Source organism: Pterocles gutturalis, unplaced genomic scaffold, assembly GCF_000699245.1.
Source record: "Pterocles gutturalis isolate BGI_N339 unplaced genomic scaffold, ASM69924v1 scaffold1228, whole genome shotgun sequence".
Taxonomy (NCBI): domain Eukaryota; kingdom Metazoa; phylum Chordata; class Aves; order Pterocliformes; family Pteroclidae; genus Pterocles; species Pterocles gutturalis.
Genome location: NW_010117708.1, coordinates 46,625 through 62,154, shown reverse-complemented (window position 1 = coordinate 62,154; position 15,530 = coordinate 46,625). Strand labels below are relative to the sequence as shown.

Sequence of the window (15,530 nt, the reverse complement as noted above, 5' to 3'; positions counted from 1 at the left end):
CAGTGCAGTAGTGTATTACTTAATGTATTCAGCATTAACTGGAAGGAGGAAGGAGTGTGCAGGTAAGAAAAGTCACGATAATTGTTTAGTTGGAGCTTTACTGAAATATGATACAGCTTCATTTGAATCAGAAATAATCTTTATTTTGGTTTTGAGACAGCTTCTGAACACTGTAAATGCCTCTTGTTTGTGTTTTTATTAGGTTACTTCTGTGAAATGGTACCCATACATTCTGTTAACTTTCAGTTAAGTGTTTGGAGTAAATTAAACTTGACTCTTCCTTCAGCATGGACCGAAGGTTATTACTTGTAGTTTAATAGTAGCTGTCTCCTTAAAAACGAAGGCATCATCTAGTTTCCTTAGATTTGGACCAGTTATCTGTCAGGGCAAGTAAGACTTGTTTCTTGCTTTCTTTTTTTTGACATCATTTCCGTTGTCTTAACAGACTCATACAAGCTTTATTGTCTCTTAGAACAGTTTAAATCAGTTTGAAGAAAATGCAGTAGTGCAGGCAGCAGTCCTTATCTGGCTAACAGAGGGTAGTGATATGCTGGCTGGTTCGATAACTGGTAACTGCCATTAACAGTTGCTTTGGCTGGGTTCTTTCGCTAATGCTAAATATTCAAAATGCTAGTGGCATCTAAGGTGTATTATTTAAATATTTTGCAAACAACATCCAATTATTGTTGAGCTCAGAATTAAATGTAAGGTCCTGGTAGATTAGGCTTGGCTTTCATAAGAAAGATTTGCCATCATATGCTCTTTGAAGGGAAAGATGTGTGGGTTTGGTATTGTGGGTATAACTGTGTGCACAAGCTGTGATGTGCTCCTCTCTGACTTTCAGAGTTCAAGTGTGTACACAAATACCTTACTCTGTGCTGGGAAGGCTTCTGGATTAGTTAGGGGTAGTCACTGATGTCTCCTTTAATAACTACAGTGCCAGCTGGCTCATGCAGCTTGAAAGGGCACCACCTCATTCACTGGACATGGGGGAGATTGTGCTGAGGAAACTTCTTAAGATGCTTTGATTTATCAGTTTGCCACATCCTTGGGTGAAAGCAATGTCTCTTATTCACCTCAGTCATGCTTAATGGTCTTTTTCTTAATCCCAGGCCAGGTTAAGATAAAACTTAAGTATTTGATTTATAAATCAAATCAGACAACAATTATAAAATCTTCAGAAACAAACAAATTCAAATCAGACAACAATTATAAAATCTTCATAAACAAATAAAAAAAAAAAAACTTTTCTGATTACATTAAGGTTACAGCAAGGTTTGTCTTTTGCCCCCAAATCCAGGATATTTCCTGTTCTTTTCCAGCAAAATGGCAGTCAGGGTTTCAGTCCTTAATCTTTCGCTGTAGCAATCTATACATTAAAAATGTATTTGATATGTTTATCTTATTCCAGTAGTTGGAATTAACTCATTACTATTTGAGACTAGAATGCAAAGTGATAATAGGATTGGCATAATCAGTCCCCATTCTCTTTCTCCTGCTCATACTCTAGTATAAACATGATACTGCTTTTTCTCCTTATAGTTTATCCCTCCTCTCTGGCAAGTGAATTCTGTCATGCTTTGTCATTACATCAGGTTTCGAACAGCTCTAATGTTATACCTACATAAAGAGGTACTAGCAGAATTTGTTTTGGACTATCTGCCTTTTTTTTTTTTTTTTTTTTCCTAAGCAATCTCCTCACTTCAAGCTCTTCATCTGATAAATTTCTTCTCTCAACCTGACTCCTAATCATACTCTCTGGGCTATTTACCAAACTGTGTTTCTTCTCTGATAGCTTACCTTGAACTTCTTTATTCCTTCTTTTTTTCTCTTAAGACTTTGTATCTTCCCTTTTTCTCCCTCCAAAAAAGGGCTGGTTATCTGCATCCCATCTTCTTCATTGACTGTCTTTCCTTATCCTTCCATTTCCATTCTTAATCTGAGCTCTTCATCCAACTTTCCTATTCCCTACAAAGTTGCTCAGTGTTTTCTTTCTCATCACGATACCATGGCCTAACCAGCTGCAGCTTTCTCCTACTGTCAGACCTGCTAGCTTTCTTAGCACAGTAGAGTCAAGGGTCAGGTGCTTACCAGAGAAGTCTATGCTGCAAACTAGAGAAAACTCAGGATGCCTGGGCTAGGCTGGAATCTGAAAGCTGTCTGGGCACATTTCCTCATGTGGAGCATTGTGTTGCTCTAGTCGGTGGAGAACAAGTAGACACAGCTTTCCCATGGCAAGGTGCTGGCACTGGAATTTAACGCATCACTAATGAGGACAGAAACTTGAGAGATTTTAGCTAAACAAAATAAGTCTCTGGTGAGCTTTTGTGAACTGCATTCAATTTTTTAAATTATTTTTTTTGCCCCAAGAGCTTGTGTCTTGCACTAATATTTGCATGAAGGGAACTTGTTTTGCTGATGTTTACAAGATTTGCCAAACATAGGTAGGCTTCCTTTTGCTTACAGAACTAGATGCTTCTAAGCTGCAGTACTAGATGCAAGGTAGAAAAAACAGATCTGTATTCTATGTGATTTACACCAATGATTTTACAAGCTATTTATTTGCATTAGGATGGTGAAATACCTTGCTATGACAAGAATGCTGTTTTAAAAATGGGGCTGGTATTTATATGTCTGGTCTCATGCTTAAACACATGGATTGTACTATGCCTCTCTAAATTAAAATGAATACAAATACAGATCAATATTCTATTTTGCAATTTGGTCTCTTCCAGCTGGATTAGAAATTAATTGTTGTGCTTGATGGGAGGGAGGAAGTTGTTATGAAACAAAACATCAATTTGTATTAACTTTTTACTCACTGCTGGGAAAAACAGTATGCTAAGGGCCAAGTTTGGTGAAAGGCAAATACTAAAAAGCTGTGAGCAGATGAAAAATACTTTATTTCAATACAAAAGTGAAATATTTTCCAGCACTTCTGGAAGTTTATTATGCAAATCCAGTTCACTGTATGTATTACTGCTTGTTTCTGACTTTTCTTCTTGGTGCTCTGAGCTTTATACCAGTCGCTTCCATGTGTGTGATCATTGCAATAAAGTAGTCGGCATTTTCTTGTGTGAAATAGCTGTCTGTTAACCAGTGTCAGAGACGAAAAAGGATGTGGGTGAATAGAATAGAATATTTCAGTTGGAAGGGACCTACAGCAATCACGAAGTCCAACCTCCACATCTTTTGGTGCATGAAGGTTTCTGTGTTTCTGCTTCCTACACAATTCGGTTTGCTCTTGAACATTATTTTATAGAAAGCCAGAGTATTTAATTTCCAGACTGTGAAACCTCTGTAGTTCTGCGTGTGCAGTTGATGTATTATTTACAATAAAGGTGTTAAGATAGTACATAGCTTCAAGCCATTAATCTGTTAGTGCATGTCATTAATCTATTACTAATACTGTACCATACCTGTTGCTAGGAGACTAAGCTTCTGACAAATTTGGCATCATCTGTTGAGTACGTTTAATCAGCTTATTTCCAAATGTGAGGAAATTAAATGAGTGGAGCATCATGCTTTGCTTTGTAGGTCCACTGACTTTAGGGAAGCAAATTCTGTAATGAATTTCTCTTATTTTCAGCTTTTTTAATGCAAAACGTTCTAAATAGCAGCTATCTGTCATTTTAATCTCTGCTTTCTTGGGATTATTTTCTAGCTAATCCATGTCATCTGAAATAATTTATTTTACCTTGGTAGAGAATCTACAAGATAATGCTGACAATTCTCACAGACAAGGAATAAACAACTGGGAAGAATGGTTAACAAGGAGAAAGGTGGCATGTTGAACTTTTGTCATCCAAATTATGTGGAAATTTTGTATTCTGTTGTCAGGAGAAATAGCCTCTGAGCAGCTTTACCATTCTAATTCCGTAGGTTAGAGTACTTATTTTACCTGTCTACGAAGCCTTTTAAACAAAGAGCTGCTACATTTCATCTGACTCTAAATTAATTATTATCATTGCTTGCCTTTCCCACCCTTCCATAGGTCAAACTGTACATAATAAAATAATGTTTACACTTACAATTCGCTAGAATGAGTTTTTACTGTTGTCTCAAGTGGTTAGGGCTCTTCATGAGACTTCACTTGGGTAATGTGTATGATCAAAAACATGTAAGCATTTTAGAGCAGGTGGGCACATGATAAGGATCTCTCAGGGACAGTTTCTTCTTGTACTTTTGTATTTTAGCTTTCTGATCTAAAATGACTTTCTTCTTTTTAAAAGAAACAGACAAAGTTGTTTTGCATGCTGTGTTCGTGCTATTCATGTTGACTTCTGTAATTTTCAGAGTTTTCTTAAATATTTTAAATTTAATTATGTATTTTGGTAGTGAATTCCGTAAGCTGTGTTGTGTATGGCAAGTATTTCCTTGTTATCTTTTGTCCCATTACTAGTGAAGAAGGGGATCTGTGTGGTATTCTTCTTGATAACCGTGCACTGTGATGTACTGAGGGACCGTTGAGTGAGCAGCTACGTGTTAGCCCCATTCTGTATGCGAGGAGGATCTGTCCTGTGGCCATTTACCACTGTGGGAATCAGTTCTAGATGTGAACTATGATAAGGGTAACTTATTCTAAAATTGATGATGTATCTGCAACAGACACTGTACAGAATCCACTTGTGGCCCATGCATATACAACAAATTTGGGATGGTGCTGGCTGTTAGGAATTTGCCTGTACCAGAGGTGTCTGTTTGCTATACTACAAAGGGTTTAAGGATAGAATCATTCATCAACTCCCCTGCTGTAAGCAAAATTCTCACTGGAGTTGATTTTGCAGTAACAGAGGAGAAGAAGCATCATGTAACTCACCTGGACAACTCAGCAAGGTGTAAGATCAAAAATTAAAGAAATATTAAATAAAAACTGGTTTATTTAAGTGGTTATACACTTCCAGTCACTGACAAGCAAACAGTAACCTCCTGTGTGAGGCTTAATGGGGCCCTGTGAAAGAGGGACTGAATGTCAGCCCTGTGTAAAAGGGATTACGGGAGCTTGAAGTCATGACTGAAGGGCTGCAGTGGAATAAAAGGTAAACTCATTGAGCTAAAGTAAACTAATTTTAAACTACTTTGAAAATTCTGAAACAGGAATATGTTCTCAAAAAGCCTGTCAAACTCTGCCTGGGTTCTGGAGGAAGAAACAGTAACCTACAAAAGGGGATCTAAGCAGGCAATGTCAGAGGTGATCTGACAAATTAAAAAAGGCTTGTCTGGATGTCTGTCTGTTTCCTGGCCTGTGATTCTGTGGCTGTCACCTTTTCCCAGGTGTTCGGAATGCCCAATTCATGTAACTACTTGAATAGCAGGTATCATATCAGAGTTCTCCCTGTTCTCTAAGCCCAATAAGCAGTATGCTTTTTCTGTGTTTCATGACCCTTCCCATTCTTACTGCCTGTCACTTTTCAGTTTTTGTTTTTGTCTTGAATTCTTCACTAATTTGTGCATCAGCAGAAGGCAGGCTATATCCCAGCTCTAATTGCCTACTGTTGTTTGGTGACAATAACCCACACATAAATCTAGAAGGCAGAAGGTAAGCTTCAGCCTGTGCGAACCATATAGTGGGCTGTATGTGGGAAAACATTGACCTTTGGATGAGATTCTAAAAATATATATCTTTCAAGTACAGTTTGGTGACTATTTAGGCATCTTCTGCTCCAGAATCCCCAAAACAGATAGTAAAAGCCATATTAATGCATCTGCTATATGTTTGAATACTCAATCTAGAAAATGCAGTAATTAATGTGAAAAACATTTCAAATGGCACACGGTACAGCACAGTGAACTGCTCTTTGTATCATATATTTACTAATGTGTGGAAAAGGAGTAATTTTTTTCCAAAGTAAAACCAGTTTATGGGGTTTTTTCTATAGGTTATGTGGGAATAACCTATTTCTGTTACAGAAATGCTTGTCCAAAGCCTGTCCATGCCATAATTTGGCACTGGGAGTTGGTATTTCAGGAATAGCATCTTTTTTTTTTCAAGAATGTAGAGCAAAATGCAGATGGATAGCCTATTGGGATGGCTAGTGAGATGTGACTGGCAGTTTGCACTCTGTGAAGCTGTACGATTAGTCTAACACTATTTTAGCTATGAATTGATCTCCTTTTCTGGGTAGTGTAGAACAGGAGAGGACTCTGAGCTAAAACACTCTTCAAAATGTGCCTGAAGTTAGTATTTAAACCACTTTCAATCCTGTCTGCAAGCAGTGAGTGAACATGTAAGAGTATGAGATTTCAGAAACAGAAATCCAAGTTTTTAAACCGTGAAGATTGTTCTGTACGTTGTGTAAACATATGGTATCATGACCCATAATGCACTGATATTTGCAGTTACTTGTTTGCTTTAGTCCTTTGCAGGACCCGTTTGTCTTTGTGATGACCTTTAAAATGTTTTTAAAATTGGACTTGTGCCACTATCTAATAGTTTGTTAAAGCTTGTTCCTTTTATGTCTCACAATTGTTTTCAGAATTGCAAAGGTCTGTGCTATTTTTAAGTCTTCAAGTCAGTCTACTGGATAAGTTAATTTAGCAAAAGAGGAAGGAGGACGCTTTTTTGATGTGTGTGCTTCTCATTCTCAGTTGATGGAAAGGTACACCAAATAATCAAGTGATAGAAAATAGTACTGTACTTCAGGAAGGGGAAGTAGGTGTTGTTTTGGTTAAACAGATTTAATTTTAAAATCAGATATTTAACTTTTTTTAACATTGCAACTTTTGCAGAATCAGAATTAAATTTAAAACAAACAAACAAAAAGAAACCACACCAAAAAAAACTCAACCCATGTGCTGTGAAGACTTTTTGAGCTAGTGCTTGGGGTATTGCCTAAAAGACCTGAATGGATTTTCTTCCATGAATTTCTCCCGTTTCCTTTAAACAGTCCGTTAAAGATTGTAGGTCAGCACTCATTGCACCTCTGCAAGGGCAGAAGGAATGACTGTCCAGTCTGATTTCCAATAACTTTCCTGAACTCTAATTTCTTGGGTTTTTTATGTATGGTTTGTTTCAAGCTTTTGATGAATGCAGTAGTTGATAAATTCATGATAAATTGTCCCGCTGGTCATTGTGTGTCCTTTGTTTCAAATGGTGCTCATCTTCATGCCTTTGGATCTTTGTCATCCCTTGTGTTTATTCCCAGGTCACTGTTAATAGGTGTGCTGTTCAGCTTGGCAGAGTAGCCCTTCAGCTTTCAAACCACCAGTCTTCAGTTCTTTAGGAAAGTAGCTACACAGCACTTGAAAATTATATTCTTGAGGAGAAATGTCTGAAGAAAAAAGTTTAGTTCTTCAAAGCCATGCACCAGTGCCTGCCTCTTTCATATTGTTGTCCAAAGGATTACAACCTTTTGGGTCAGATCTCTTGTCTTAGGGCAAAACATTTCAACTGTGGGTTTTGGGTTTTTTTCTTTAAATGGGATTTTTAAAAAGATTTATTATTTTACTTTAGTGAGGTCTAACAGGTTTTATTTGGTAAACTGCTTAGAAGTGGATTAAAATTTAATCAGTGAAAGTTCTTTTCCTTTAGGATTGTTTAGATTTCATGAGGAGTTATACCATATCTTCACTCATCCAGTCTTACAAAGTAAAAATACCTAATTCAAGAGAAGCGCTTTAGCTTTCCTTCCACCTCCATCTAACAGAGCCTTCATTCTGCTCTTTCGCCCTCCTTACCTCATAACTTTGGGGGATGTTGTAAGGAATACGGAAGTGACTAAAATGCATCCAGCTGCCATGAGACTATCAAGGAGGAAATAACTAGTTACAACATGCTCTTCCTATCAAGGTGATGAAAAGCCTAGGAAATCTCCATCTGAAGTAAATGCTTAGTAAGTGCTTACAGTTCTTTACACAGCCGTGTGTTTCCTTGACTGTTCTTCGTGTTTGAGCTGAGGATTTTTATATGGATACTGGTGCATTTGGTGAAGTTGTTAATCGGGTCTTGTTCACTGAACTTATCACAGATTTTTCCCCTGACATGGCTTGTATTTCCCTGTTTTTAGGGAGGCCTATTTGTGTGTAAAAGCTTTCTTTCTAATCAGCCTGCTTTACCAATCCAGTAATGCCATAAACAGTAATTAATTGTGCAAAAGGGAGGGAGCATGAAAGTGTTGATAGAATCTTCATCCTCAATTAGCAAGCAAAGGAAAGGGATGTAAAAGACAAAACATGAGTATTGAACCCCAGTGAAAGTTTGGTTAAACACGTCAATTTGCTAATAAATGCTGGACAGTTTTGCAGGAAAATTGTTCTAAAAATACAATCAAATGGGTTTTTGGCACTGTCTGAAAGTCAGTAGTATCTAGTATTGCTTGATTGCTGAGCATAAAACTTAGCTAATTAAATGATTTTTCGAACTTCCTCCCCACCAAGTTTTAGTTCCATTTTTTTCTTTAGTTTTTAGTCGAAAAGAGTAGGCATATGAAACCCTGAAATTGCTTCTGGATTCAGTGACACTATTAGGTATTGAGGGAATAGAGATTGGTAATACTTGGCCTGCAACAATAAATCAAAAACATAGACAGAACCTTCTTGATTTAAAAAAAGACAGGGAGGGGAGGTAAAACTTCTGAATATTAGAGACTTAAAAAAGTCTCTTACATGGTTGTTGAGTGTTGCAGCCTTGCCTTTAGATCAGAGCGTGGAATTGATGATGACGTGTGCCAGATATGGCCCCGGTACAATCTGCGTGTAATCTGGTAAATGCTAACTTCTTTTTTCCGCATTGATGCCTCTTATTTAATGTGACCTACTTGCTTTCCTCAGCAGGAAAATGGTTCTCACCACTAGCACAGAATTCCAAGTTTAAATGCTGCTATCTCCAGTGATCAAATTAATCTGTATAGTCTCTAATGTTACACATTTTTAAAGGATTTTCCATGTGTGCATTAAGAACGTATGAATGTTTTTTGTAATACAAAATACAACTTCTTGATGATCCAAAATTTTTCTCATTAGCTTACTGTCTTTGTAGTTACTTGGTGAAAGTTGTAAACTCAGTATTGCCATGCGGGCGTGAGTTCACTGGATGCAGCATAGCAATACGGCTGGAACCACTTTGGCGTGAAGCTTGTCTGGCTTATCCTGTAGTGACCTTCAGTCTTTAGCCTTCCAGCTTTAGTTTAACTTACGCATGCACTGACCTTTGCTATGGAAACGATATAGAAACACAAAAACAACTTGGCTGAGTTTCCTCTGCCGAGCAGTGGGTGGTGTGTCAGTATTCTGTTACAGGGGAGGGTTTCTAGAGGTCAGTAGTGACAGCGGGCAGTAACTTACTAGTTGTCTGCAGCACATTGTTTGCTACTCCTGGGAAAGTGGTTGTGTTTTTTTAAAGTAAATTTAGTAACTTTTTTTTTTTGTAGTGTACAGGTCTAGGATTGCACATTAATAGAGTAAATGCTTGAAGGTATACTTGAAAACATAGCTAGTGCTCAACCAGGAGCTTAAGTTATTGCCTCTCTGTCTGTGACCCGTGACTGAATCTGGGGGGGCTGTTATTGTAGTAATTTATTGCAATGCATTGTCATAGTGGTGGTTCTGCAGCACTTCCCAGGAGATTGTAAAATGCTGTTAATTTAAGTAGCTATGGTCTGTATAGAGACACCATGTTCTTATTTGTGTATCTTGGGTATTCTTTACTAAGGTGAACTAAAGGTGCAAATTACCATGGCTCCATTAGGTGTTTTGAACAAAATGTAGTATCTGGTCTTTCAAATTCATTATGAAGGTATTTTTGTTGAAGAACAATCAGATTTTTTTTTTTTAACTGACTTAGATGTTTGGGCTGTTCAACATACAGAATTGTGCATAAAGCAGGTGAGGTAGTAAGAAAGTGTCACACCACTGTCAATGAAACTAAGAGCAATCAACATTTTTCTTGAATAAGAACAAAACTGTATGTAAAAGTAATGCATTTTAAATTCTAAAATATGTATTTTTTCTTGATTTGAAGTTGATTTGGGGTACTAAGTCTCCTTCATTATTCATAAGACAGGTATTGCATCAATAATGGCAATTCAGGCTCCAAATATCATCTTTCTTTTGGGGGACAGATGACACCATTCCTAGGAGACGGAAAGTAGTTCGGATTCTGTGATAATTCAGTCTCCAGCGCGGACCAAGTGTGGTGGGCAGAAAGATCTGCTTTATGTAGGGAGAGACGTTGAAGGCTTACTGTCACCAGGTTTATTCACAGAATGGCTTTCAGAATACTTCCATGCTCTTCAGCAAACTGCTGAATGCACCTGCAGTTACAGGAGGTATAGGGAGCACTTTCAGGTGAATTAACAGAGTCATCCACCATCATCCTCTCTTCTCAGCAATGGTATGACACGGGCTGTCTTTAATTATGTGGTGCTAGGACAGGGTGCTGGTGTCACTGAAGGCTTTGAATGCTTATGTAATAGGAATGCCATGGGATGTGCAGGCATCCTCTCCACAAGCCATCAGATCATTTCCTACCTATCCCTTGGCTCACTGGCCCCACAGACTCTGCTCCTTGATTACAGACACTCGGTACATTTTTTATTTTACTCTTGAAGAATCCATGTTATGCCTACAGTTGTCAGCGAAGATTTAAGGGGAGAATGTTAATTCTAAAGCACAAATTTTTATAATAAAGGTTGGAGGGATTTTTTTGTCCGTTGTTTGAGTTTTTTAATGAACGTGTTTTAGACAATCTCTCCAGCTGCCTTGAAGTTGTAGCTAGCACATAAGGCTGTCCCATTAGCATCCATAGCCTATTAAGCTTATTGTCTTGTCATTTTTTTTTTTTTCTTCCTGTAAATAACAGCTGTTGGAAACACGAGACACTGTGTAACCTGCTTATTGCTTGCTTAGGGCTGTGATACCTTCCTTTTCGTGTGGCCCCCTGTTACTGTGATCAGGCCCCGGGTCACACTCTCTAATACAGGAGACAGGGTTTGTCTTTTCTTCCCTGCCTACCACTTAACTTCATTGCCACACTTACTTGCACACATTGGTTTTATTTATGGCTTTACATTGTTTATCTCTTATGCTGTTCTCTTTTTATTTTAAACCTTGAATAAATGCAATAAATCATCTGTAATGCAAGGTACAAATTTATGACGTCTCTGCTGCTTTGCCAGTCTGTTACTACTCTGCCTAACCATATATATAGATTCCAGTCCCTTTAACAGGACTTCATTGCAGATCCTTTACAGGAGTTCATTTGAGACAAAGCCATAGTGCAAACATCCAGTTGGTGCCCGGGGAGTCCTTGTTGGCTTGTTTGTTTTGAGACTGGTTTACACTAGCATGGCTTTTAAGGATGTATGAAATAATCAGGGTTTTGTCCTGATGTTATTACCGACCATTTTTAATTATGAGATGCCTTGTTCCTATATTTCTGTATTATAACATGCATAGATTTCTTCTAAATTACTATAAAGATGTATTCTGTTTCCTTGGGGCATCAGATTTCTTGTTTGTTTTCATTTACTTTAATATATAAGCCAGAAGGAAAGTGACTAAAGGTGGTACTACCGTGTGGGATCTTGTGGGTGTTTTGTTTTTTGTTTTTGTTTTTTTTTCTTCTGAAGCAGTAGTACATAGTTTCAAATGTCTATATATTTGGTATAGCTGCTGTACTGTAGTGAAGTGAGACAGGCAACAAGCACACAAGCTTGTATCACAAGAGTATCGTACAGAAAATGCACTTGATAACCTGATGATATATGTCATCTGTTTTTGTCAGACTTTCCCACCACTTTCCCCTCCCACGACATCCTTTGCAGAAACCAGGCTTTATGTCTTCCATAGCGTATCTGGGCGAGCAGAGAGTGAGCCTTTGCTCAAGAATAATGGAGGCAAAACTAGTTAGAGGTGGCTTTGAGTGATTCCAATGTCATCTATGGCCACAGAGGCTCATGGGCAATGCCACTGCAGCTGCTGGCACAGGCTAGATTGGGCTGCACTAAACCTGTTCTGTGTAGGCTTCTGTAGGGGATGGTGTCTCCACTGAGGGTGGACAGACCAGCTTGGTTTTACAGGTCTCCTCCCCCTCCCCCCTTCTCTCTCTCCTATCACGGGTATCTCTGGAACTGTTGTGTACACGTCCGTGGTTCAGGAAGGGGAAGACAGCTTTAATGGGGTATTAGCTTTGTCACAGTGACTCCAGTTGGAAGTTATTCAAATTTTTGAATAGGCCTGGCTTGTAATTTATATAATTCCTAGTATTAGAGTGAACACATTTAACAAACGTCACATTTAGGCTGAATTCCATTGTGTTAAGATTTAATTTTAACTCTGAGGAAGATGAATGGTGGAGTCAGTGTTGAGAACTTGGGACAAGATGGCTGCTGTAAATGCTAAGCTAATACATGTCCTTACATTTTCTTTAGACTCCTAAAATAATTCAGACTTGTAGACATTATGAAAAATATTAATTTGGCATTTCAAAAAAATACCTTTTGGAAAGATGCTGGAGTTCTGCATCAAGTTGTGTTGTGGTTTGATTGGTTGGTTTTTTTTCCTGGGTTTAGGTCTGTTTGTGCTGAGAACAAAAACATTTTACGTACTGGACAGAAGGATAACCTGCAAATATAAAATCCAATTCTCTCTATTCATTAAAACAAAAGAAGTAGAATGGGTGTTTTCTCTTGACAGCAATCTCATAATGCTGTGATTGTAACAAGTAATGTATTCAATCTATCAGCCGTTTGTGTCAGCTGCTCGAGATACGCATGTTGTTGGTCAGTAACAGTTATATGCTGTAGCTTGTCTCTTTCAGGAATCATTTTAGATTGTGGCTGTGCGCTGGATACAAAGAACAAGCTTCAGGTGTTGTTTTGGGTTTGAGTAAGCTCAGTTTTATTTGTCATAGGTGGTCTGGATTTGGCTGTTCTGCTTCTCGATCACATTTAACCTCATTGGGTAAATGGGAAGAGCACTAACGAAAGTATGACCGCACTGTTGTATCAAGATGGATTAATTAATGAGTGTTACATCTTGGACAAAAGCAGTCATGTGAGGCTGAAAGCTTTGAGAATGGGTCTTGAACATTCCAGACTCTTGTCAGAAAGAAAACGTCTGTTCTTAACTGAGAAAGCTCTAATAACAGTGACAGAACTGGTAGGTACTGTCAACGCTGTAACTTGAATATAGAAAACGGGTTCATTGGGTGTACATATAACTTACTGACGGTAGTAGTGCATCAAGATACAAGGAGCCTGCAGTGGTGCTTCCGACGTAGCGTGTGGGTGTGCTTTGGTTTTTTTGTACTGCTGACGACTGGTGTTAAATTACTCTTGTAGGTAGTTCAAATTGACATCATTTTGTTTGGTTTTTAAGTGTTAGTTCTGTAAAGAGCTTGGATAGTATTGTTGTGTGACCAAATAACTCTCCCTAGAGATAAAAATATTGACGTGACAAAGCCACATTTAAAGGATGACTGCCTGGCACTGCCTCCAGTTTGAACGTAGGTTGATGTTGAGATTGATGAGATGTAAATTTGCTGCATGGCTTTTTAGAAACTACATAACTTGCGATGTCCATCAATCTGCCAGTTGCAGGAAGGTGAAGTAAACCTCATGGATTTATAAAACACATTTTATAGGCTTTAGGCTTAAAATTGCAGTGGCTAAATGAAACTTGCATGGTACTGTTGGGTAAATTTGTTTCCTTAAATCTTCTGGATAATATCTTACCAATGTACTATCATAAAACCAGATCCTTCTTTCCGAGTTCATTTACTTAAGTTTCTTTTTTTCTGATATTTCAATGTTTTGTGCTTGGAATTACTACTGATAGCTCACACAACAGGTGCTTTTATGGCAATGAGTGCATTTGTGTTTAATCTTGTATTTAAGAAAAGGAAAGATGTATGAGTTAACATTTATAAAATTTTGGTTTTTAAAACATTTTCTTTGCTAAAAATAAACTGTACTTGATTTTCTAGCTATGAATTGAATTTTTTTTGAACTAACATTTGCATTCACAAAACCTCGAGTTTAATAAATTCACTGTTGCATTCCGTAGTAGACAAACTAAACTTTAAAATATTTTTAGTATTTCTAGAAACTAGGTGTATTTTAGTAAAATTGATAATTTGGCTTTGAGTAAAAGCAATATCAGAAATACACCTATACCATAGCATAGCTTTGACGTAGAAATTCTGTAGATAAAATGATGCTTTTCTGTTTAAGAGATTCAAAAGTCATACAGATATTTTAATATCTGTTTGTTCTGGTAAGTCTTGTTGCTGATATCTGTATTGGGGAACAGATATCTGTTGTATCTTTCTGATTTCTGAAGAGATTGAAGAAGAGTGTAATTAAATACTACTCTTTGACTCTTATGTCTTTGTACTAGTTGTGTATTTCTATTATGCAGACACAAATGCAGTAAAAGTCAACTAATATTTTAATATTACATCTGCTTTTTCATCAGCTCCTGGGCTACAGTGAAAAGCCAGTAAACCTACAAATGTTCATCGGAACAGCAGATGATCGCTACTTGAGACCTCATGCGTTCTACCAGGTGCACCGAATCACTGGAAAAACAGTTGCAACAGCTAGTCAAGAGATAATAATTGCCAGCACAAAAGTTTTGGAAATACCACTTCTTCCTGAAAATAATATGTCAGCCAGGTACATTGCAGCGTAAAGTTAGCTGTTCAGTTGCTATGTGGCTTTTTTCTTTTCTCATTTGTACAGAGGTGAAAGAAAAATCTTGTAGAATAGCATATTTTTCACAAATACAGCTCATGATGAAGATAAACGTATCTCTTATTTTTTTATATTGGCATGTTTAAAGTGTTCAGCTAGTCACAAGTGAAGGAGGGGAGAGACAGGGAAGTTCATAAGATTGACGAGGAGATGGATGAGTTCTTCAGGGGCTATACTTCCCCATGCAATCCATGCATATATATAACTCCACATTGTAAAATTGCTGGTGGGTTACAGGCCAGTAGAGAATTTTTTATTTTACAGATTTTTTTTTAGACAAAAACACAGCCATGCAGTTTAGTATGACTTTTTATTTTTAGCAGTTGCACTATTCTGACTTTTCAGGTCTTGTCAGATAGAACATGCTAAATAATAGTTTAATGGTTAGTTACAGCAACAGTTAAACTGCTTTTGTTAGATTGGAGGGTTGGTGAACAGAGTAAAGCACAATTATTTGTTTATGTAGTACATTTATTTCTTATGCAGACTTGTGAAGTCAGTTTAGATTTTCCTAGTTACAGACTTCGTGATAGTTCCATTGAATGTTGTGAACCCAGGATGATGTGCAAGATAACACTCGCACAAGCTTGCGTGTACATGTTACTTGATTGAAGCATGTGTCTCATATGAATAATCAACAACCGTGTGGAATGGTGGCAGGGATTTGATGGCTACACTTCTGTCATTCTCTAGTCCTTCCTAAGGCAGAACTAAATATAGGTCTCTTGCTCCTTGTAAATCATGTTTACTGTGTTAAATAACTTACTTTGAAGGTTAAACAATGTGCAATAATCTTTTAGGGTTCAAAAAAGCAGCAGTTAGATATTTACAAGATAA

The 15,530-nt window shown here is 37.6% G+C and overlaps 1 protein-coding gene across 1 annotated transcript in view; it reads left to right on the top strand.

Annotated features, from left to right (window-relative positions):
* Positions 1 to 15,530, top strand: part of NFATC3 (nuclear factor of activated T-cells, cytoplasmic, calcineurin-dependent 3) — a gene marked incomplete at its 5' end in the record, with an annotated part of 52,634 nt that overhangs the window by 12,545 nt on the left and 24,559 nt on the right. Inside the window, one exon of the mRNA XM_010075874.1 lies at positions 14,416 to 14,615. Within this exon, the coding sequence (XP_010074176.1) occupies positions 14,416 to 14,615 (200 nt within the window). The remainder of the gene's footprint in view (positions 1 to 14,415; positions 14,616 to 15,530) is intronic.